We start from the raw sequence: 25579 nt of genomic DNA, 5'->3' as shown, positions 1-25579 counted from the left end.
ACTGCTGCTTAGTTTCAGGGTAATATCTGTACACTCATGTCTCATCACCGGTTATGATGTAGGAGATGAAGTTAGGGTCATCTCTTGCTGAATTTTTCAATTCACTACAGACAGCTACGCGATTTTGTTTTTGGTCGTTGTTCAACAGTCTCGGTACGAATTTTGCAGCAATGCGTCTCATGTTCAAATTGTCCGACAAGATTGATGTTTGTGCAATTTGTACGATTGCACAAACATCATAGATTGTTTGTCTACGATCTGCAACAATAGCCTCTCGCACTTTCGCGATGTTTTCCGGTGTTGCTCTTGTTTATGGGCTTCCTGAACGCTCATCGTCATCGACTCTCGTTCGTCCGTCCATCTTTGAATTGTTTGTACCACAAAAAAGTTTTACTTTTACTCATAGCATTGTCACTAAATGCTTCCACAACTATGCGATGGTTTTCTGCATCAGTATTTTTAAGCATGAAGCAAAATTTATTGATGCAGGTTCTTTGCTCTTTAAAATCTGCCATTTAGAACTTAGCCGAAACAGTAAAACACTACGTTAGTTAACCGCACGAAAGTCAACAATGTAGCCTCTCACCGTCACAGCTGTTGGAACACTGATTCACAAAGAGTACTGTTCGTACCAGCACGGGTTCGCGCGCGAAATTCAAATTCCCCGAACTTTTGGGTAGCACCTTGTGTGTGTGTGTGTGTATATATATATATATATATATAAAGATTCTGAAGAAAAGGATTCTGACACAACTTCAAAATTCACACAAGGTAACGGAGTGTTCTAACAAAATCTGGTGCCATGCATACTGCCAAAAAAGTGGAAAAAACTAACGAAGAACGAAACGTTAAAGTGTAAACATTTTTTTACAGTCTATCATGATTCTTTCAAGCAGCTTATTGAAACAAATTTTTAAAATTTTCTTCTTACTTTAATAACGTAATTTTCTTAGTAAATTAGAAAATATAATTTTTACTTAATTTACATGATTAGTTACTGTGGAATAATAAATTACCTATTAAATTGAAATGGTAGTCATATTTTTTTTTTTATTTTACATTTTTAATATTATATCCATTTTAAAACATTATGGTAATATTTAGTTTCTTTCCTAACAGTGCTTTATATTCAGTGTAGTTGACAGCTTTAAATCATCAACAACTGTAAGGTGACGATTTTAATATAGAGATGTTATGATTTTTTATTAAATGTATTGTAGAGTAATATTTCAAAATAACATTCAAAACAGATAAAAGAAATTTCAGTAATATTTGCAGTATAAACAGTAAGCAATTATTAAATAATACATTCACAATCAAAGAAGAAAGTCAAAATATTTACAAGTGCTGCGTAAGTATTTATAAGTGCTACAAAAATTGCCCAAACTTTTATATTGCATGATAATCAAAAGAAAAATTTCTATGTGCATCATAAAGCTTACAAATATGACAGTTTACATTCAAATTATGTTTTTCCTTCTTTGTTCGAAGTAAAGCAAATATTGTGATCGCAAAAAATGTCAGATTTCAACGGAAATATCCATTTTCACCATTCCTGAATCCATTTTGACTAGTTTTGGCGTGACGTCTGTACGTACGTATGTATGCATGTAAATACGTATCTAACATAACTCAAAACCGATTAGCCGTAGGATGTTGAAATTTGGATTTAGGACTGTTGTAACATCTAGTTCTGCACCTCCCCTTTTGATTGCAGTCGACTAGACCAAAAATGTCCAAAAAAGCCTAAAATTCAAATAATTTCAATTTTGGACTTTTTCTTAACTGCAGTATAAGCCCTCATTGAGAGCTTTTCAACGATATATCATAAGTGGTACTTATTTTCATCGGTTCCAAAGTTATAGCCAAATAAAATTTTAATTAATGAAATATTTGGATCTTACAACGGGAAGGCACATCTTTTCGATTCAGATTTCATCTCCTTTTTTTTATTTTTAACTTTTTTCTTACAAATTAAATACATTGTTTTATTAATAATTATTAAACTATAATTATTATAATATTATACCATAATAATTCAATTATAACAAAAAAACAAGATAAAATATCAGAAGTTATTTGTGAAATAAAATTTTATGTACTTTTCATTTTTTTTAAATGTGTATATGTAACCGAATAGGCGTACAAGGAAGTCATGTAGTGTCCATATCAGATTTTTTATTTATGTTTTCAAATATAAGCATAAAATTGGAACATTTTAAATAATTTAATTAATGTAAATAAATTAACAATTAATATAATCCACCTTACAAGCACGTTGATATGTACTCTAGATCTTTCGACTTACTTGGAATCCATCATCAGGAGTTAAAATTAATGCATTAAAGTCAAAGTTTGCCGGTCTCCGTGGCGCGAGTGCCTTCACCGTCTCGGCCGTGGCCGAGAGTGCCTTCACCGTGGCGCGAGGCCTCCGTCTCGGCCTTTCACCCAGATGTCACGGGGTTCGAATCCCGGTTAGGCATGGCATTTTCACACACGCTATACAAATCATTCATCATCCTCTGAAGCAATACCTAACGGTGATCCCGGAGGTTAAAAAAGAAACCAAAAAGTCAAAATTTAAAAAATCATAGTTAGAATTTAAAAACAGTCATGACTGTCCGGTCCTATAGTATATCGAGTATACTAATAGGTAGTATACAGAGTATACTAGTAGGTAGTAGTAGTACTTTGTATACTAGTAGGACCGGACAGTCATGACTATTTTTAAATTTTAACTATGATTTTTTAAACTTTTGACTTTAAATGTACCAATTTTAACTCCTGATGATGGCTTGCAAGTAAGCTGAAAGATCTACAGAACATATCAACGTGCTGGTAAGGTGGATTATATCAATTGTTAATTTATTTATTTAACATATCAGCGGTACCATGTTTGAGAAATTAATTAATGTACAATAATATAATAAATAAATAAAACATAAATATCAACTATGGTACCTTTTTTTTTATTAAAACTTGCAAAGAAAGACATTGTAATAATTTAGTTAAAGAACATCCTCGTTAACGCAGCAGCTGCCACCTATAGTAACAAATTCATATTAAAACGAAACGAATACAATCAGTATAAATCGGTGGTATGCCCACAGTGGTTACACACAGTGAATTCAGTAGATTGTTTTTTTAAATGCGCTTTAGTTTTAAATATCTATTTAAATATATATTAGTCTGTTGAAGAGTGAGTAAACCAAAAACATTAAATGTCTTTAATTTATGTTATTAATAATTGATTAAAACTATTTATTTATTTCACTATGTTAATGTAAAATATGAAACCACAGTATGTTTTAATTTCTATTCAGATAGCCAAAATGCCAGTTTATTGTTCAAACTTTATCAAATAAGTCGACATTGTTTATTACTAAACATTGCGTCACCATAACCCTAGTATTTATAGTCACAATCTTTTGTAAGCAAGTCCCTCATTCACATTAATATTAAATGATAATATCACTGGATATCCGTGATACAAATAATATTATGATTTACAATATTATTACATATCATATCGTTAAATAAATTAAGTTCAAAAATGCTGCTTTTGCATGATTATTATTACGATTAAAAAGTAACCGGGCTATAATAAAAAAAGACGGGTAAATGTAATTTTCAGAATATTTTAACTGCTGGATTTTCTCATATATTTTCTAATTCGTTCGCTGAAAATCAATTAAGCGTCAGGACATACCAGCATTACGATTTACTGTACGGCTACTGACCTCTGTGTCGATAAATGAAAAATTATCTCCGGGATTTTAAATTAGTTCGACTCAACTAATGTTTAGTATTTAACAAAGGCCGACAAACTCGGCCCTTGTATTACATCTTCATAAGCACAACTTCTTCGATATTTTACACCTATCAATTCGTAATAAATAAATTTATTATTGTTATACTGCTAACAACTAGAAAAAATACGTGTGAGTGCGCTAGTGTCGGTAATAAGTCAGTCGTTTCTGTGCTACCTCACCAATTATCATATTTCTCCTACTCCGGCTGACACACCTCGTGCAATCACCAGCCCGTACACAATCAACGTATTCATACAAACTTACTGAAGTGAAACGTCTGTTGTCTAGCTCTTATTAAATAACGACCCCGATTAAACGATTTAACAAAATAAAACTTTCCAACTTAATTGTGGGCTAACAAAAAAGTAAACTAAAGATAATATAAAAACAAAATAAAAATAGCATTATCATTTCTAAAAGTTTATAATTTAAAATGTTAATAATATTAAAGTTTAAATAAAAGAAAAATATTTTGAAAAATTTAAAAGATCGATAATTTCTAAACTGATCGGCTCCCCCAACCACAATATTAACCCCTAAGGTTTTATTTGGGGGGGGGGGGATCGCTTGCACTATTACTATTCCCAGAAAGACATTTTAAAAATTCGGTTAAAAAATATACAGCCGGCCTCCATGGCGCGAGTGGTAGCGTTTCGGCCTTTCATCCGGAAGTCTCGGGTTCAAATCCCGGTTAGGCCTAGCATTTTCACACTCGCTACAAATCATTCATCTCATCCTCTGAAGCAATACCTAACGGTGGTACCGGAGATAAAAAAATTAACGTTTTTCGATTTTTTAGGGGCAAAATTTTTTTTTGAATGGCAAGATAAACATGCACGTATGTACTGAGCTTAATATAAAATGGGGTTATGTTAGAAAAACTTTGAGAAAACTGACACCCAAAACCCCCACAATCTGGAGATATTAACCTCAAAATTTTACCAACAGATTGCCCCGTATGCATGAGTCTCCGTACAAAATTTCAAGGTTAATCACGTCAAACGTTATTAAGCTTCAAACACGCCAACACTAAATACGAATATTACTCTACGTTTTTATGTTTTTTTTTTTTTTTTTGTGGGGGAGGTTCCTGAGTCATGAAACGTCGAGAAAAGCAAATAAACCCAAATCCAATTTTTGATCGTACTTTCCTTCTTGCAGCATAGCAAGATCTATGATGAAAGAAAAGTAAAAATATATTTTCAAGTGACGACCTGCATCTGTATTCAGACTAAAACTTTATAGTTATATAAAAGTATGTTTAAAAGTTCTTTTTCTTAAGATTTCTCCGTCTTTATTCTAATAATATATATTATTAGTAGTAATTTTACAATTTGTAATTTAATAAGGAGAACTTGCAGTAAACTAAAAAATAAAAAAATAAAAATATACATATGTATATATATATATATCCAGACTGAGGCTATTTTGTTGGAAAATCCGCTATAAAATCTTCTCTTAAATATTTTACAGTATTTAAATGTATATTTTTTGTTGGAAGGTCATAATTTTTCAAAATTATTTACTTATCAATGTTCTACAATTGAATTTATCAGTTAGATAAAAAAGTAGAATTATGTACTTTTGTAATTCTTATTAAGAGGCATATAAATATAATTAAATAGATTACAAATATACTTTGTTGTCATGAACTGATTTTTATAATGTTTTGTTAAATATTTTTCTTTCATTACAAATTAAATTTGAAAATTTAATTAATTTATTTTTTATGCTGAAAAGGAAACAGGAAATTATGTTAATTAGTCAAATTCCTATTCATGTTTATGTTATGTTTTCACGTAAAAAAAAAAATAATGATATTACAAAAATTATATAAATTGAAATACATATACGGAAAAAATTCAAACATGCGTATAATTTTTGTAAAATTTAATTCCTTAAAATTTGTTTATTCCGGGGTAAGAAACTTAAAAAAAATAAATAAGTAATAAGTACTAGAAAAATTTTTGTTACAATATTTACATTAGGTACTCAATGTACAATAAAAATCTGATGTGGACACTACATGACTTCCTTGTACTCTTATTAAATTACACATACACATATTTTTAACATGAAAAGTACATAAAATTTTATTTCATTATAAACTTCTGACATTTCTTCTTTTTTTTTTGTTACTAGCAGACCCGCCAATACTTCGCTATTTCTACATTTGAGTACATATATATATATATATATTAAATGGATACAATTCAAAGTTTGATAAAACAATAACAAAATGAACATTACGGAACTTCACAAAATACAACCCATCTCTTTTTCCCTTTTCCATTTCCTATTCCCGTTTTCCCATTTACCCCTTCTTCCTTTTTCCCGGCGCGTAAATCGGTCCAGTAGTTTTTTAGTCTATAGCGGACACACATATCGGAAACACTGAAATGGAATCGTAAAATATTTAGTATAGCGTGTGTTGCTTTTACGTCCAACAGATAACGCTGTTTTTTTAAAAAAGGCATGTTTTTACGTCACAGGTGTGACATCTTAACCCACCGGGTTGGTCTAGTGGTTAACGCGTCTTCCCAAATCAGTTGATTTGGAAGTCGAGAGTTACAGCGTTCAAGTCCTAGTAAAGCCAGATATTTTTACACGGATTTGAATACTAGATCGTGGATACCGGTGTTCTTTGGTGGTGGTTGGGTTTCAATTAACCACACATCTCAGGAATGGTCGAACTGAGAATGTACAAGATTATACTTCATTTACACTCATACATATCATCATTCTCATTCATCCTCTGAAGAATTATCTAAACGGTAGTTACCGGAGGCTAAACAGGAAAAAGAAAGGAAAAGGTGTGACATCTTAGGTATATAAATAGTAGCCGGCCTCCGTGGCGCGAGTGGTAGCGTCTTGGCCTTTTACCCGGAGGTCCTAGGTTCGAATCCCGGTCAAGCATGGCATTTTTCACACACGCTACAAAACATTCATCTCATCCTCTGCGGAATGAATTGCTTGACTGCGGACCCGGAGGTAAAAAAAAGGTATATAAATATTAGGTATATAAAAACACGCGCGTATTCGAATGCAATGTTGTGTCAAAATTTCAAAGCAATCCGCGAAGAACTTTCGAAGATTTAACATTTTGAACAAACGAATATCTACATTTTTATTTATATAAATTAAATTATTGTTCATCATAAACATTTTTTTACAATAAGAGGTTAATAATGATTAATAAATCAATATATTTAAATTAAAAAAAGTTAAAAAAAGGAGATGAAGTCTGATTCGAACAGATGTGCCTTCCCCTAAGACCCAGTATTTCACTAATTAAAATTTTATTTGGTTGTAACTCTGGAACCAATGAAAATAAGTACAACTTATGATGTATCGTTGAAAAGCTCTCAATGAGGGCTTATTACTGCATTTAAGAAAATGTCCAAAATCCAAACTGTTTTGGATTTTGGGCTTTTTTTTTGGACACTTTTGATTCACTCGATTGTAATCAAAAGGGGAGATGCACAACTTGATTTTACAACAGTCCTATATCCAAAATTTCAACATACCACCACTAATCGTTTTGAGTTATGCGAGATACGTACGTATAGACGTCACGCCGAAACTGTCGAAATGGATCCAGGGATGGTTAAAATGTATATTTCCGTTGAAATCTGATAAATGAAATTTTTCGCGATTACAATACTTCCTTGTACTAGGAAGTAAAAATTTGTTCCAAATTTGTTTTCAACCAAAAAAGACGTACGTTAACTTAAAACTTTTGTCTACAGTAATAAAATATATTTTTTTTGTAAGTACTACTGGTGAATAAATACTACCACATTTAATTAAACTCATCTATATGTATTTATTACTTCGGAAAATTTGCAACATGAAAATTATTTTCTGTTACGTACATGGGATTCAAAACGCAATAACTCAATGTAAAAATTAAGTAAATGAAAATTACTGAGAAGCAAGACAATTGACTATTAACCAAGAAGTTGACTAAATGACATTAGCTGATTACTAAAAGTTGGACTAGTTAAAAAAAAAAAAAAAAATCTAATGAAAAATCTTAGTAAAAAAATAACTTTTCTTAAAAAATCTTGAGCTGGTAAAAATCACTAGCTGAGAATAAGAAGACCTGTTTGTATAGCAGAAGGTAGCATATTTTTTTTTAAATTATTGAACTGATAAATATAATAGTAGCTAGACTTATCAAAACACATTTATTTACTGCCATTATTTAATTTATTTAATGCTAATTAACAGTAAAATGATTACACTCATCCAGATAGTATATTCACTGTTACTCACAAAACTTAAACCTGATCCAACCACTGGTTTTATGAAATCCTATATTTTTAAAACTCTAAAATGTTTGATAAATTTAATATGACATTACAGTTTGCAGGTAAATTACAGCTTTTCTTTTGATTTTATGATTTCCTAAACTATTAAGAAATTGCCTGAGTTAATATGATCTAAAGAGATTACTGGTCACCTTTAAGTTCCTGTTTGTAGGACACAATAACTAATTTTTAATTACTCAAAAATTAAACATCAAAACTTATGAAAATTACTAATTTTTTTAACTGTGAACTATCTGATATCGTTATATAAAAACATGCACGATTCTTTAATACCTCAAAATACTTTATCAGTCTGAATACCGACAGATTTTATTATATGTTCTTAGAATTTTAACAATCAAAATGAAATATGAAAAAAACAACGTAGAAATATCTGATTATCTGGCACTTTTCTTGCAAAAATAATTATTTTAAATTATACATAATTATTATAGTACATTATTACAGTTCTAAGCAAAAGTGTAAAACAATTAACGAAAAGAATTGTTTTACAAATAAGAATATGAATGCAAACTTACAAAACTGAACAATTACTGAAGACCATTATTGCAGAGGAACTAAACAGCTCTATGATGAAAATACTTACAATTATACTATAACTAGATACAAGATACCAGATATATAGAATACTCTAACTACATTCAAGTATTCACATCTGTAAATTTTATTCCTTTCTGGACAGGATAAGGCCGATTAATCTTGATTGAAGATATAATACGGCTGAACAGTTTCAAATTCTTGTATTTTTACAATTTACTTGTAAAAGTAAGTACATTTTAGTATTTACACACAATATTTATCAGAAAGACACTAGTGATGATTTGTTCCCTGATGTCTATCGTACCAAAGCAATTATTTACATTAAAATATAATGCTTTAAGCAATTTAAAATTTTATAAAAATATGCTAATAAAAAACATGAAATAAATAAATTTCACTGGTTATTTAAACATAAAACCCAACCTAATTGCATACTTATATTTTTAACCTCCTTTAAAGCCACATTCAAATAATATGAATAAATATAAACGAACAACCGCAATCAAATTTGTGTGGACATGTCATCACAAATTATGGAAAAAGCCATTTTTACACCAGAAGATTGAACACAAATAATTAAATCATAGTAGATGAGTCAGTAAGAGGAGAATCTACCTTGTATCTTGACAATGTTAAATCAGAAATATTTATGTATCTTTTTCTCCACTTTGGTTTAACGTACAGCTATTAAATTTTGCACAGTTATTCTTTAGTATTTCCTACAGCAACCTGCTTTTTTAAAGTGTGTATTTTTTTAGTTTTAACATTTTTGTCAAAATTATTATTTATTTCTTAATTTTTAACGAGTTTTCAAAGAAAAAATTTTTTCTACTTAATTTATAATGCTTAAAATATTCTTATCCATTTAGTGTGTGGTAGAAATTTCAGTTCTTTATGTCAACTCGTTACTGAGAAAAAGTTACATACGTGTTAAAAACTTAATTTAAGGTAGCAAATATTGTTTTTACTTACAATTTAATGCATTCCTGGCCAAATGACAGATTATCAGGATCATTTTCCTATTCTACATGTTTCCTTTTACCTAGACCACCACTAGCACTTTTATAAACTATCTTGGATTGTTTTTCAGCATTTATGGTACTTAAGTCATCCATTTTGGAGCACCATTTTGGAGTGTTCTCACCAGTATCAAAACCAAAAAAGTTTTAAAACAAGTAAACATTCAGTATTGCCATTATTAAATGTAATTATAAATATATATCCCAATAATCAATGTATCTATGCCTACAAAAACATTTTTTGGAATTCTGGTTCATGTATTTATTAATAAATGACTTATAAGGGTTCAGGGTTTGCCCATGTATAAACTTCTATAACAATTTAGGATGTGCTACGGCCTGAAAAGTAGGCTTCACAACCTCTGCTATTACAACAGGATTTGATTTCTTGTGAGAGAAATCACTACCAGATAATTTTGATGTATTAAACGTAAATCAAGTGTCTTCATTTGTCGCATAAAGTTGGTGTTTTGGAAATGCATCTGTTGATGTGATGTGAAAGTAAATGGTCGAAACTGCACATTTCATTTCTTCTACTCTAGTTACATTTTTTCTAATGGCTGTTCCATAGTAGTTTTGTAGAGTTTCTATTAATTTATCTGAAAGTCTGCCCTTTCGAGCAATAGTATTACTATTAGATAAAACTTTTCCTTACGTATCCTGTTGCAGTTTCCTCAGTCGACTTCCCATTCATTTCTGAATGTATCCATACATTCTAACTTCTCAACTTCCTTTGTTCCATACGATGCAAACTCCACAAGCTTTCTAAATCCTTTTCTGTCTCCATCGCCTAAATATCTTTCATATCTAATGCTATGTAACTCAATAGGGCGATTAAAAATAGCAACCTCCATTCCACCAGATACACCTGTAAATTTCTTTTACAAAGTTTTTTGTGGGATTCTTTACTGCTGTGGGTCTTGGCTAAACTATGGTATTTCACATTTCTGAGCGGTAACATAAAAATGTTTTTCGCTAAAAAAAAAATAGAAGTGGTTGAAACCACACTATTTAAACTTTGATAACCTCTCTTCTGCCATATACCACTACAGCAACAGTTAGATCAGTAGAATCATAATTACCTTCAACAGCTTCTCTAATGGCAGTTTCTTTCACTGCATTAGTAACTGCCTCAGTAAAAGTTTTGAAAAAGAAAGGGTGGCACAGGCAGATTCATAAGAGAACAAAATGTTGTACTCAACTGTTGACCCTTACCTACAGCATTCATACTGTACATAAATCTAACATTACTTTCATAACCTAAACATGTTCTCTTATTAGTTCTAACAGATTTGTTTTTTCTACAAGATTTGCATTGAATTGTTTTTTCTACAATATTTACGTTGAATACACAGTTTTGAAGCTAAGGGTAATCTTAGCTTAGTAATAAAAATAGACTATTACTACATCATAAAAGTTACTCTTAGCAGTACTAAAAATTAACTTGTTAGCGATTCAATATCAACAATTACATTAACTTTTGTTAAACTGACACTTACATCTTTAAAATTATCACACAGGGAATCATACACAATATAATTCTGTTTTTTTCCAGAAGATATGCTTGCAGTAGATACATTGAAAACACTTTGACTTGTTTGTTGCACTATTTGCACTTTATTTCGTTATCCATAAAACCAGTTTACACATAAAAACTGAAAAAATATTACCCGTTTTCCAGGCAGTTCTTTTTGCTTTTTAAATAATTTCGTCTATCGTGGCTTTTTAAACGTAAACAATAAAATAACATTTTTTCAGCACTAAGAACTTCACTAACCTCAACTCACTTACCGGCAAAACAATAAAAGCTCACTACGTATAAACAGAAAACATTGCTAAAGCAGGGATGTAAATAATTCTAAACACTAAATTTCTCTTTGTAATAGATAAAAAAGTTGGATGGATTGTAATATAACGAGAATAACTAAATTGTCAGCTGTCAGAAGCAAAACATAAAATCAAGAAATTTTCATTTGTACTAGGTCTTAAAAAAACAAAAATTTGTCAACTGAAAGCTATTTCTAGGATATATAATATTATGTTTCGTAAAAAGATAGATGTGTAACTATCAAAAAATATCCAAGACGCAAAATAAAAAAATTTCATCAAAAACATCCTTTAGTCTTCCCGCAAATCTAAACAATCGGAAACAAACATGAAGTTTAGTATAATTTTATACTTTTCGGTCACCGATAATTAAAATATTAATTTCATTCGATCACTCTTAATTTGTGCGAAAAGAGTATATTTTATTTTGCTTTTTTCAACATGTATGTAGATTGTCAATCGTTTACGATCAAATATTAGAATAGGCAAGTTGACTAGCTCGGACATATCAGACAAGGGGATTGGTTTACACTAGAAGAATAAGTAAAAGCTGCAAAAAATAAAACAGGAAAACTAAAAATTATAGATGATTTAAAAGAAAATGGGAGTTATCAGGAAATTTAAAAAAGTAGCTTAAGCTTTGATGGATAGAGAAGTTTTATAGAGGAGAGTGAAGACGGACATAAAGAAAATAATCTGCCTAAGGCAAATAATTATATGATATGATTTTTGCAGAAATACTGCTAGATGTAATAAAACTTTTCTTTTTGTGTTGCATTTTTCATAAATTTGTAAAATTGGCTTAAAGTGGTTCGAAGTTTATTTTCATTTATTAATTAACTTCAAAATTTTGAAAAACGTGGTGTATATATCCTAAAAAACATCATTTTTTTTTAACATTCAAGAAAATTTTTCGAAAATTGAAAAAATACTTTTAATTTGGTCTTGTATCTGTTTACGAGAAAAATTTAATTCAATAACTAAATGAAAACATTATTTAAAAGCTTAATAGGGGAAATTTTGATTAATAAAAACATTTTATTAAAAAAAATGAACTATAAGGTATCACATTTTCAATTTTCTTTTAAATTTAAACTTTTGGAAGTCAGCAGTAAATTAAAAGTAAATAACTTTACATAATGAAGTATATTTATTATAATTACTGATAAAATATTGCATAAATATATATTTTTGTAACTGTCCGTGTTTTTTTTTAACTTTTAGACATAGACTGTGAAAATGAAGTTTTAAAACTTAGACTGTACCATGTGGCAACACTGTTTCATTTCATGAGTCAGTATCATTCTATTTTTATATCTTAATAAGTTGAATCCGGTTTTAGGAGAGAGTAAAGTGTTAAGAGGAAGAATTAAATAATCGTCTAGTTCAGATTGTCATACGACACGATTTATCTATTCTTACTCCAAAGTGATGTTAATTAAAGAAAACAAGTAAAAATTAGTTTTTGGTAATAAGAATAAATGAAAAAAAGATAAAACAATTCATATATTACTAACTAATACCATATGTATACAAAAATATTTACAATAAAAAAAGGAAACTTAGGAGGGATTACATGAATAAAATAGTTTTTTTGCTTTAACAGCCAAGGTCATGGATTATGTTTAAGTACATTATATACTTCTAACCACACTTTCAGTTGGTTGTCATCATTTAACGAGAAAACAACATTAGATTTCGCTGTTCGAATAATTAGAAGTCGCATCTAACCTTTCTGAAGGAATCAAAAAAAAAAAAAAGGTAAGCATATATTATATGCTTAATTATCACATCACGATTAATATTTAATAATAACTTTTTCGTAATATTGTTTTAACATTGTATTATTATTATTATACTTTCGTAATCATTACTTTTTTGTAGAAACAGAAAAAAATGTTTTAATGTAAAACAATTAAGCAATTCGAAAAAAATCTGAAGAATTGAAGTTATTAATAACGAAACAGCAATCTAATCAAACATTTTTCAGTTTTATGTATTAAGAAATAAAAACAAATCTCATTAAATTTTTTCGTCTCAGAAAATAATTGAAACAAAATAGTTAAAAAAAGATAAAAAACGACATAATTATTTTTAAAAAACTCTTGGGCGGTTTTACACAAGAAGATAGACTTTTTTCTTTTTAATTTAATTTTAATATTTTTTAAATTTATTTTACTATTGCTAATAATAGATGCCGCAGATAAAGAAACGTCAGAGTTTCAACTTGAAGCATCATAACAAACCACGCTTCAAACTTGCCCCGTGTAAATCTTTTTCGAACTTTTGAGCATAACTCAAGAACAATTCAACCAACCTTCATCAAACTGTCACGTTCAGAACTTCAGACATAGTATTAGAGCATACCTTTCTTCTTCTTTTTTCCTGTTTAGATAAATTCTTCTTTTTTCCAGTAACTACCGTTTAGATAATACTTAAGAGGATGAATGATATGTATGAGGTGTAAATGAAGTGTAGTCTTGTACATTCTCAGTTCGACCATTCCTGAGATGTATGGTTAATTGAAACCCAACCACCAAAGAACACCGGTATCCACGATCTAGTATTCAAATCCGTGTAAAAATAAATGGCTTTACTGCGACTTGAACGCTGGAACTCTCGACTTCCAAATCAGTTGATTTGGGAAGACGCGTTCACCACTAAACCAACCCGGTGGGTTACTAGAACATACCTAAATTTCAATGAAATTTATCCAGTAATTTTGGAGATTTTCTACACACAAAATTTTATACGTAATATATAAGGAAACTCCAATTTAAGTGAATGTTATTTTCGTACACCTTAAAACATAAAGAAAATCCATTATTACCCCTCACCCCGCATTACCATTATGCGATCGAAAGTAATATCGTACTTTTCTTAGAAAAGTTAGTAAAAGGCTGCGCCAGAAAGTATTATTTTTTCAAATTTTCTTTGTATTACAGCTTTTAAAATTCCACAGCAAATTAAAAACCAACTTCTTGTTTCATGCAATTTATTTCTTATAATTTTAGTCGTGTTTATATATTTTAATAATAGCCACGTTATAATTGTGTGATTATTCTAAATGTATTATATATTTCCTTCATAAGAATTAAAGCGTGAGCTGAAAACGATATTACAGAACTTTTCCGGTGTTAGTTGAGCTTAAAATTTAATCCTATCCTTAGTGATAATGATTAAAAATCATTACTATTTTTACAATCTTTTTGTTTTGTTATTAATGTAAACTTATTTTTTTCTCAAAAAAAAAAAATAATCTAAAAAATTCTCCTCTTTATCCCTGTACTAAAAGTTAAACCTTTCAAGATATAAAGCCAAATAAGGAACACAAATACATATCATGATTTTATAATTTTTTTATAACTACACAGTAAGACCTTTCTAAATCTCTTTTGTTCAATCTTCTTGCCTTCAAAATAGTCTTTGAAAACTATAAAAGAAGAAAATAAAGTCACAATTACTTTACGATGTATAAGGTACTACTAAATAATGCGTAAGCATTACTAAAAAAGAAGCGATGCGCCTTTTTTTTTTACGTTTTATTTGAATATTTATCTTGGTAAACGGAAATTGAAGGAAATATATTATAAAAGTAAATTAGTTTTAATAACGAAAATGTATGTTTTGTTGTGGGAAGGTAATTCTTTCTCAGTCTTACGAGATACAATTTGATATCAGTATATTAGGATTTATTCTATTAATAATCTACATAACTTTAAAAGGTAATTAATTATTTAGTTTAGGTGCCTCACTACGAAATCAGAACAAAAAAAAATATCAAATTCCTTCAAAATTAATATTTATTCACGTAATTATATATTTTGGGTGTCGGAAAATAGAAAATTTGTAAAAATTTACATAGTGGTACACATAACACAATGAAAATCGAAAAAAATACTTATATCAGAGTGAAACATTATATTTGAAGATATAAACATGAAAATAAATAGTAGGAACTAACTAAACTTAACCTACGCTCGCTAACCTTGACACTCTCTCTCTTTTTTTCCTGTTTAGCCTCCGGTAACTACCGTTTAGATAATTCTTCAGAGGATGAATGAGGATGAATATGTATGAGTGTAAATGAAGTGTAGTCTTGTACATTCTCACAGTTCGACCATTCCTGAGATGTGGGGTTAATTGAAACCCAACCACCAAAGAACACCGGTATCCACGATCTAGTATTCAAATCCGTGTAAAAATAACTTGGCTTTACTAGGACTTGAACGCTGTAACTCTCGACTTTCCAATTCAGCTGATTTGGGAAGACGCGTTAACCACTACACCAACCCGATGGGTATCGCTAATCTTGACTAATCAATAGTAATGTTTTGATTATTTAAGTAATAAATAATTGAATTAATTTAAAATTAGTCGAGTATGGATACTCAGCCTGAGTGGACGTGTATTTCTTGCTCTGCGTTTTATGCGTTTTTGGTTTGGTTTTTTGCGGCTTTTTTATTGGACAAGTAGTGAATCATTTCGAGGTAAGGATAACGGACAATTGTGTAAGATTTTGTGAATTTTGGTGACCGGACTGTGCTGTAATTACGTTTTTAATTACTGTCGTAACGTTTTTCTCCATAAGAGCCAATGTTAAATTGGCTGTTGAGGCTAGTGAAAATAAGTTAAGACAATAAACAAGTAATCTTATCTATAATTACTTTATATTATTAATAACAATAGCTTACAGTGATAAGCTATTGTGGCTTGAACAGAGTTAAATTTATTTCTTTTGTTTGCGTTATCTCTTGATAAGAGTCCTATAAATATAATATTAAGCTTTTTTATTATATTAAGACTGTGCGTGTAAGACTATACACAAGTAAGTATACTTGTCTATAGTAGTGAGTAAACTATTTACATTTAACTGCATTTGTGTGTGTGTTATTAACATGCAATGTGTTAGTATATAAATATTTAATTTATAAGTTACTGGAATAGAAGTCAAGTTTAATCTTGTTATATATAGACCTAGTTTTATTGAATTTGCTTCTAGTAAGTGACCCCCTGACCCCCGTATTGGACCTCCTCCGATTATAGTGAGTGGGGTATCAAGTTAATTGGGATTGAGTTGAGAGTTAGATTTTTAACATTTTATAATTTTATCTGCTCTTGCTGAATTGTGAGATGGCTGACAAATGTTTTAAACCTAAAAAAACACTGGCTCGTTCCCCTGTTAGGATGGAAGTATCGCAGCAGGAACAGTCTGTGAGCCAATTGGAGAGCGTGTCTCCGCAGACTACACCTAGTGTACGGACAGTCCCACTTCCACAAAGAAACAAGAGAAGGGAGGCCCCTGGCGATAAGCCTCAAAAACGTAAACTAGAGGAGATTGAAGCTAGCACAGATAGTGATTCTATCGAGGGCACAGACTTTGATCAGCTGATGAAAGAAGTTGAAAATTTAGTGAAATTAGTGCATGGAAGCATTAATACTAAGAAAGAAATTAAAGAATGCGCTTTTAAGATTCTTGAATTAGCTAAAGACTTAGGAACCTCGGTGAGGGCTCTTTATGAGCTCTCACATCCGAAGCAATGTAATGAGATTCCGACTCAGACTGAATTGCCAAATTCTTTGTCCACCAAAGTCAAGTAGTGGACATTATGGCGGATATAACATCGGACGATGATCTGATACGCCTCCTACATAGGAAATGGCCTATTGATTTATTGCAGCGTCTTGTACAACTAGAGGAATATCCACAGGAGGGTGACACGTGTCATTTTCATGACATTGTGGAAAATAAAAGCGTTCAAGAATCTAGGAGGTACCAAGCGAAACCAGGTGAAATAAAGCAAGATATCTCTACTATAATGTGTAGTGATGCTTCTACGATTCAATTTACGCGATATACAATATTTTATGACTCATCGGAGCATGAGGAGCCATTACTCAAGACGATATTAGCTGCCTTGAAAAGAGTTGTAAGTAGTTCTGCAGTGCCGACTTTCGTTCTTCCTGGAGGCAAATTCGGGACAAGCTTACGCAAGATTATATTGTACTTGCTTCGTCAACAGGAGGGAAACATTAAGATTTATGTCCGACCAGGAAAAGGACGTCAAGAAGTAAAACAGGTCTTAAGAACTACACCCGCGGTAACTGATAGCGGTACTGTTATTGTTAAAGCGCAGGGAAGATCCTACGCGGATTTATTACGGACTGTCAAGTCTTCGGTACCACAAGAAGAAGTGGGTGATATTTTGTCACTAAAGAAAGGTGTAAATGATGATTTATATATTCGGGTCCAAGGTTCAAAGAAAGCTGCCGAGCTGAAAACGTTATTGAAAACCAAGGCGGCTGATCTTAAAATTGATCTCAGGTCACGTGAAAGCAGGCGGACGGTGGTACATGTTAAGGGCATAGCCATGGATACAACAGAAGAAGAAATAACCACTGCGTTATCGCGAGTACTCGGTGAGGACGAAGACTTTAAATTATCGTCAATAAGACAAGCTTACGGTGAAACTAAAAACGTCACCGTAATCACGAACTTCCGGGCCGCAAAAAAATTAACGGAAAGACGGGTTCGCATCGGCTGGGTTCATTGTGGAGCGTACATAAGAGAACCGGAAGAAAAATGTTTTAGATGTTGGTCTTTCGGCCACGTCTCTGCGACCTGCAAGGGTGTGGACCGTTCGCAACTGTGCTACGGGTGTGGAAAAGCGGGTCATCACAGAGCACAACGTAAAGACCTGACAACCTGCATGCTATGTGGTAAGGAGGGCCACAGGACCGATCGGTGTACTGTTGCAAAATAAGATTTCTACAAATCAATTGCAATAGGAGCCGACAATCATTGGCTTTATCGTGGGACACCGCTTTGACGGAGCGCTCAGACATCATTTTTGTGTCGGAACCTCCTTATGATCTTACTTCTGGAACAGGATGGCTAGTGGATGCGACAACGACAGTAGCTATTGGTTTTCCGGTGTCTGGGATCCCTATAATTAGCAGTGGCAGCAGTGACGGTTTTATATGGGCCGACCTCGGTGAAATCGTAGTATTTTCTTGCTACAATTCTCCAAATGCGGGAATAGATAATTTTGTAGTATTCCTAGAAAATCTTGCAGGAGAGGTTATGAGGCATAGAGGTCGTAAAGTCTTAATCGCTGGAGACTTTAACGCCAAAAGTCCCGAATTTGCGGGAACTGTAAACAGTTTAAGAGGGCGTCACCTGAGTGAGTATGTTAATACACTAGGGCTGACTTGTATAAACGGTGAAGATATGACGTTCCGTAGACGAATGTCGTGTTCGGCAATAGATTTAGCCTTTACAACGAGTACTGATATTAATGACTTCTTTGATTGGAGGATTATTAATAAAGAGAGTTTATCGGACCATCTATTTATAGCATTTGAGTCCCGATCCAGGGAAATTCGTGTAATGTCGGGAAGGCTGATCGTCTCCAAAAAAGGATGCTTACGGTTTAGGGACAGAATAATCCTAAGACTTGCTGGCGATATGTCCCCCGAAGACTTTGTGGAACAAGTTCAAGAGGAATGCGGAAAAGCGGGGGTCTTAGTTTATCCCCGGAGGCAGCAACATGCTTACTGGTGGTCGCCTGATTTGGAACAACTACGGAAGGCAGCATGGAAAGCAAGAACCAAAGATCGGGTAGGCAGAATGCTAGATTAAGGGATGCTGCGCGTGAGGTATACGTGGAAGCAAGGAATGCATATAATGCATCAATTAAAAGGGCTAAAGCCAGTTGCTGGAAGCGACTGTGTCAAGATATAGATGCTGATCCATGGGGCAGGGGTTTTAAAATTGTTACCAACAAGTTAGGGAAGAGATTACCTGCCTTAACAGACGATAAGATCCATCGTGTTGTTAAGGAATTATTTCCTCAGCAAGTGGATCCTATTCGGGAAGAGATTGTGGATAATAGGTTTGAACTTCTTGACGCTAGTGAGCTGTTAATGGCGGTGAAAAGACTGAAGCTACATAAGGGACTCGGGCCAGATGGCATTCCAGCCGAGAGAATCAGAATATTAGCAGAGAGGATGCCTGCAGAGCTTCTTAATATCATGAATAAGATCCGGAGAGATGGTTGTATTCCAATGCAATGGAAAGAGTCCAGGTTGGCCCTTATCAAGAAACCGGGGACCGATGACTTACAAGTAGCATATAGACCTATATGAATGATTAATAACATCTGCAAACTCCTAGAGAGATTGTTGGAATTGCGGCTGAAAAATGCGATTGAAGAACATGGTGGCCTTTCTAACGCACAATTTGGTTTCCGTAAGGGGCGTTCTACGGTGGGTGCTGTTAAGACAGTTATGCGTCTGGTGGACGAAGCGGCATCGGGTACTTGGCGCACCAGGAAGATACCAATTGTGATATTGCTTGATGTGAGCAATGCTTTTAATTCGCTGAAATGGGATGCGATCCTACAAGCGTTGAGAGATAAGGATATTCCTGGATACCTAAGAAGAATTATCCAGAATTACCTGCAGGATAGGTTTGTTGTTTGTCACCAGGGTAGATCCTGCTTCCGCTTCAAAGTGACGTGTGGAGTGCCTCAAGGCTCTGTCTTGGGGCCACTCCTTTGGAATCTGGTCTATGACGGAATTCTCGGGCTGAGTTATCCTCTGGGTGTTTTCCCAGTGGCTTTTGCTGACGACCTGGCCTTGGTTGTTACTGGAAAAACTGAAGTAGAGGTATCGGAGAAGGCAAACGCAGCGATACGAATGGCAGAAGTCTGGATGTCTACTAAAGGCTTAAAACTTTCGCATGGTAAAACAAAATACGTAGTCATGACAGGTCGTAGGAGAATATCTGACATCCTAATTCGAGTAGGGGGTAATCTTGTCCAGCAACAGACTTCAACCAAATATTTAGGGATCTGTCTTGACAGGAGGAGGAGTTTTACGGCACACGTGAATGAAATAAGTAAACGAGCTGAATGCACGGTCAAAAATCTTAGCAGATTACTCGGTAATATGACAGGATCCAGAACTGCGAAGCGTAAAATTTACGCTCACGTAGTTAATTCCATCTTACTTTACGGTATACAAGTCTGGGAAAGAGCTCTGCGTGCCGACAAGAACAGAAGAGCCCTTGAAGGAATTCAACGGCGCATGGGCTTAAGAGTGATATGCGCATATTCTTCAGTCCCCACCGAGGCAGTACTCGTAATTGCAGGAGTTCCTCCGCTTAAACAACTGGCGGAGATGCGAGTGAGTATAGCACGTGGACAACCTTCTAAAGAAGCATATGAAGAGATGCTGCGTAATTGGCAACATCGTTGGGATGTAGCCAACACGGGACGATGGACACATCGTTTGATACCTTTGATCCGACCATGGATAGAAAGGAAGTTCGGGGACATAAATTACTGGATAACGCAATTTTTTACAGGGCATGGGTCGTTCAGGTCCTATTTATGTGCGAGACTAAGGGTAGATAACAACAACTGTCCTTACTGTGGGGCTTATGATTCCCCTGAACATGTAGTATTTGAATGTAACCGTTGGACTGAAAGCAGGCAATCCTGTGTAAGACGTATAGGGCCATTATCTACGGAGAATGTAGTGGATAAAATGCTACTTAACGAGGATAACTTTAATGTGATCTCGTCGTTTATAACCGCAGTTATAAAGAAGAAAGATGAGGAAGCTCGTCAAGAAGAAACCGCTCGCTGATGACGGCTTGTCGTAGGTGGAATTTCCACCTACGAAATAAAAGAGCTAACCGGTGAACTGACCTGCCGTGCCGGACATACAGCCGGCGGGCGGGGAGGCGAGCTAGAGTAAAGGACACTCCTCTGGCGCGAGTCAAACTTGATTGTAGATCCGTTCCAGAGGAGTAGATGGGAATATAAAAAAAAAAAAAAAAATAAAGTAATAAATAATTAGTTAGGGTAAGTTCAGTTCTTGATGATTGCGGTTGCGTTTTTCTTGCTCCGACTATTCGTGGTTATTATTGCAGTTTTCGTTAATAGTTCTGTTACTTTTTCGTTTTGTTGTTCGTTTTTAGTTGTTTAGTGATGGTTTTAGTAATTCTGTTGCGTTTTTTTTGAGTTTTCGTTTTTTTTAATTTGTAAATTTTTACTAAGTTTCTATTTTCCGACACCCAAAATACATCATTAAATGAATAAATATTAATTTTGAATGAAAATGATATGTTTTTTGTGATTTTGGGGTGAGGCACCTCAACTAAATAATTACCTTTTAAAATGATTAAAACTGATAGTAAAATAAACTACCTCCGGCATTCAATTTAGTACTGGTATGCGCCTTGATAGGAGTACTGTGAAATTAAAAAAAAAAAAAATAATAATTTAAAAAAATCCCTTTCAGCAAGACCAAAGACGGAGGTAGATTTCATCGATGCTAATATTTATTCAATACGCCAATGGTTGCATGTGAAAAGCAGTTTCATATGTTTAAAATACAAGCCCTCATTTTCTTACAATTCCAACAACATCTTGGTCATCCTTTGCTGAAAGGGTTCGTCATATCAAAAATTGTTTCAAACAAACGTTTTAAGTAATGTTTAGAGGACTAACGACCACTTTAAACCGATTTGATACTGTGCCTATTAAGGGAGGTATGATTTTTTTTTTGTCTTCAAAACCCCATTTTTCCACCTCCTGGGCCAATGGTTGGTGATATCAAAAGACTTTACTTACATAAGTTTTAGGCCCTTATCCAGAAAAATAGTAGGAACTTTAAACAAATTCGATATTTTACTTAATAGGAAAGTTATAGCAATATTTTGTTTTTTCGAAAAAGCCCTCCCATTTACACTCCCATGATCCGATTTTACCCATTAACGAACTCGACTGACATTTTGGATCGTTATATTTTATGTATAAATTTGAAAGTCATTGGCGCATAATTACGGCAGTTATCATGTCCACAAGAAAGTGAAATATATATGTAAATGTATACATAAACTTTTGAACTGACGGTAGTTTTGGGGTCTGAGGATGTGAAATGCGAAGATATGTCAAACTTTTCCGGAAGTCGAATCATGGTACCCATTACAATAGGTAGCTTTCTTATAAAATCGACCTAATTAGTTCCTATAATTTAGGGAATCTGTCCTAAAAGGGAGTGTGAATTTATATTGAAGATGTACTGAGTGAGAAAGTTATGACTATCATTTCCGGCAATGACTATTACTTCATATACTTAATATTTTTGTTTTGCTGTATTAAGAATAAAATAAAATAATAATAATATAATAATTAATATAATAAAATCTAATAATGTGTTAAACAAAGATGGTACACCAATATATAATACGAAAGGTAAAGTCGATAGATGGGTGGAATATATTGAAGAGTTATACGGAGGAAATGAATTAGCAAATGGTGTTATAGAGGAAGAAGAGGAAGTTGAGGCGGATGAAATGGGAGAAACAATACTGAGATCTGAATTTAAGAGAGCATTAAAAGATTTAAATGGCAGAAAGGCTCCTGGAATAGACGGAACACCTGTAGAATTACTGCGCAGTGCAGGTGAGGAAGCGATTGATAGATTATACAAACTGGTGTGTAATATTTATGGAAAAGGGGAATTTCCGTCAGACTTCAAAAAAAGTGTTATAGTAATGATAAGAAAGCAGGGGCAGATAAATGTGAAGAATACAGAACAATTAGTTTAACTAGTCATGCATCAAAAATCTTAACTAGAATTTTATACAGAAGAATTGAGAGGAGAGTGGAAGAAGTGTTAGGAGAAGACCAATTTGGTTTCAGGAAAAGTATAGGGACAAGGGAAGCAATTTTAGGCCTCAGATTAATAGTAGAAGGAAGATTAAAGAAAAACAAACCAACATACTTGGCGTTTATAGACCTAGAAAAGGCATTCGATAACGTAGACTGGAATAAAATGTTCAGCATTTTAAAAAAATTAGGGTTCAAATACAGAAATAGAAGAACAATTGCTAACATGTACAGGAACCAAACAGCAACAGTAATAATTGAAGAACATAAGAAAGAACCCGTAATAAGAAAGGGAGTCCGACAAGGATGTTCCCTGTCTCCGTTACTTTTTAATCTTTACATGGAACTAGCAGTTAATGATGTTAAAGAACAATTTAGATTCGGAGTAACAGTACAAGGTGAAAAGATAAAGATGCTACGATTTGCTGATGATATAGTAATTCTAGCCGAGAGTAAAAAGGATTTAGAAGAAACAATGAACGGCATAGATGAAGTCCTACGCAAGAACTATTGCATGAAAATAAACAAGAACAAAACAAAAGCAATGAAATGTAGTAGAAATAACAAAGATGGACCACTGAATGTGAAAATAGGAGGAGAAAAGATTATGGAGGTAGAAGAATTTTGTTATTTGGGAAGTAGAATTACTAAAGATGGACGAAGCAGGAGCGATATAAAATGCCGAATAGCACAAGCTAAACGAGCCTTCAGTAAGAAATATAATTTGTTTACATCAAAAATTAATTTAAATGTCAGGAAAAGATTTTTGAAAGTGTATGTTTGGAGTGTCGCTTTATATGGAAGTGAAACTTGGACGATCGGATTATCTGAGAAGAAAAGATTAGAAGCTTTTGAAATGTGGTGCTATAGGAGAATGTTAAAAATCAGATGGGTGGATAAAGTGACAAATGAAGAGGTGTTGCGGCAAATAGATGAAGAAAGAAGCATTTGGAAAAATGTAGTTAAAAGAAGAGACAGACTTATAGGCCACATACTAAGGCATCCTGGAATAATCGCTTTAATATTGGAAGGACAGGTAGAAGGGAAAAGTTGTGTATGCAGGCCACGTTTGGAATATGTAAAACAAATTGTTAGGGATGTAGGATGTAGAGGGTATACTGAAATGAAACGACTAGCACTAGATATGGAATCTTGGAGAGCTGCATCAAACCAGTCAAATGACTGAAGACAAAAAAAAAATTATTAAGAATAATGCTTATTAGGTACAGAATAATACCTGATAATAGAACTATTTGTCGTCTGTTTTGTTTCAATAAAAACTAATTTAAAAATGTTTTTATTAAATTTTTATTGGCTGTATTTAGATTAATCTTCTCATAATTAAATTCTTTACAAGTTTTATTATTAAATCTTTCGCATTTATTAGTCACTTAACAAAGCTATTGTACCTACAAACCTAAAAAAAACTTCTTTTTCTACTTTCGAATGATTTTCTTCCTTTTCGAATTTAATGTTTTATGTCGGATATTTTAAAAACTACTAAAGTTACAGAGACCTATTTTATGCGATTTCCCAGCTCAAATTACACAAGAAATCACCAACTTCACTTCTTAATTTTTGTCCAAAAAATTGCAGTAGGGCATCTTTCATTAGAAGAGCTGAAATCCGGGTAAATCTTTCGCTAGCAGTAACTCGAAAACAAATCGTTTCGAGACCTATATTTATATATACTTTTTTCATTATTTTCACCAGTAAGGACATGTTCTACTGGTGAAAATATGGTTTCTCAATTTCTTCGTGGAACACTCTGTATAAGAATGTCACATAAATTACGTCACTCTTTTTACTTCCTTATATGAAGTAAAGGAAGTATTGTGATCGCGAAAAATTTCGGTTTTCAGATTTCAACGGCAATATCCATTTTGGCTAGTTTCGACGTGACGTCTGTACGTACGTATTTATCTCGGATAACTCAAAAACGATTGGCCAAAAAATGTTGAAATTTTTGATTTAGGACTGTTGTAACATCTAGTTGTATACCTCCCCTTTTGATTGTAATCGATTGGATTAGAAGTGTGAAAAAAAGCCCAAAATCCAACTTTTTTGGATTTTGGACTTTTTATTAACTGCAGTAATAAAAGCCCTCATTGTGAGCTTTAAAATAAGTACCATCATAAGTGGTACTTATTTTCATTGATTCCAGAGTTATAGCCAAATAAAAGTTTAATTAATGAAATATTTGGCTCTTACAATGGGAAGGCAAATCGGTTCGAATCCGACTGCATATACATTTTTTAACTCTTTTTTTAAAATTTAAATCTACTGATTTATTAATAATTATTAATCTCTGATTGTAAAAAAAGTGTTACAATAAAAAATAATTCAATAATAACAATAAAAAA

The 25579-nt window shown here is 32.7% G+C and overlaps 2 protein-coding genes across 5 annotated transcripts in view; one reads left to right on the top strand and one right to left on the bottom strand.

Annotated features, from left to right (window-relative positions):
- LOC142334481 (uncharacterized) overlaps positions 1 to 9754 on the bottom strand; it is a 266080-nt gene extending 256326 nt beyond the window's left edge. The window contains exon 1 of the mRNA XM_075382546.1: positions 9659 to 9754. Coding sequence (XP_075238661.1) covers positions 9659 to 9701 — 43 coding nt within the window. The 5' untranslated portion in view covers positions 9702 to 9754. The remainder of the gene's footprint in view (positions 1 to 9658) is intronic.
- LOC142334482 (farnesol dehydrogenase-like) overlaps positions 3067 to 25579 on the top strand; it is a 44101-nt gene continuing 21588 nt past the window's right edge. Inside the window, exon 1 of one of the 4 annotated variants that reach the window (XM_075382551.1) lies at positions 3067 to 3199. Coding sequence is in view for 1 of the 4 variants with exons in the window: in XM_075382549.1 (XP_075238664.1) it covers positions 15962 to 16022 (61 nt within the window). In the remaining 3 variants the exon portion in view is untranslated. Of the gene's footprint in view, positions 3200 to 12917; positions 13294 to 15946; positions 16023 to 25579 lie in introns of those variants that run through there. The other 3 variants (XM_075382552.1, XM_075382550.1, XM_075382549.1) reach the window with 3 other exon arrangements.

This window comes from Lycorma delicatula, chromosome 1 (genome assembly GCF_047948215.1).
Source record: "Lycorma delicatula isolate Av1 chromosome 1, ASM4794821v1, whole genome shotgun sequence".
Lineage (NCBI taxonomy): Eukaryota > Metazoa > Arthropoda > Insecta > Hemiptera > Fulgoridae > Lycorma > Lycorma delicatula.
The sequence above is the reverse complement of the archived record's forward strand: the minus strand, read 5'-3'. Positions and strand labels throughout refer to the sequence as shown.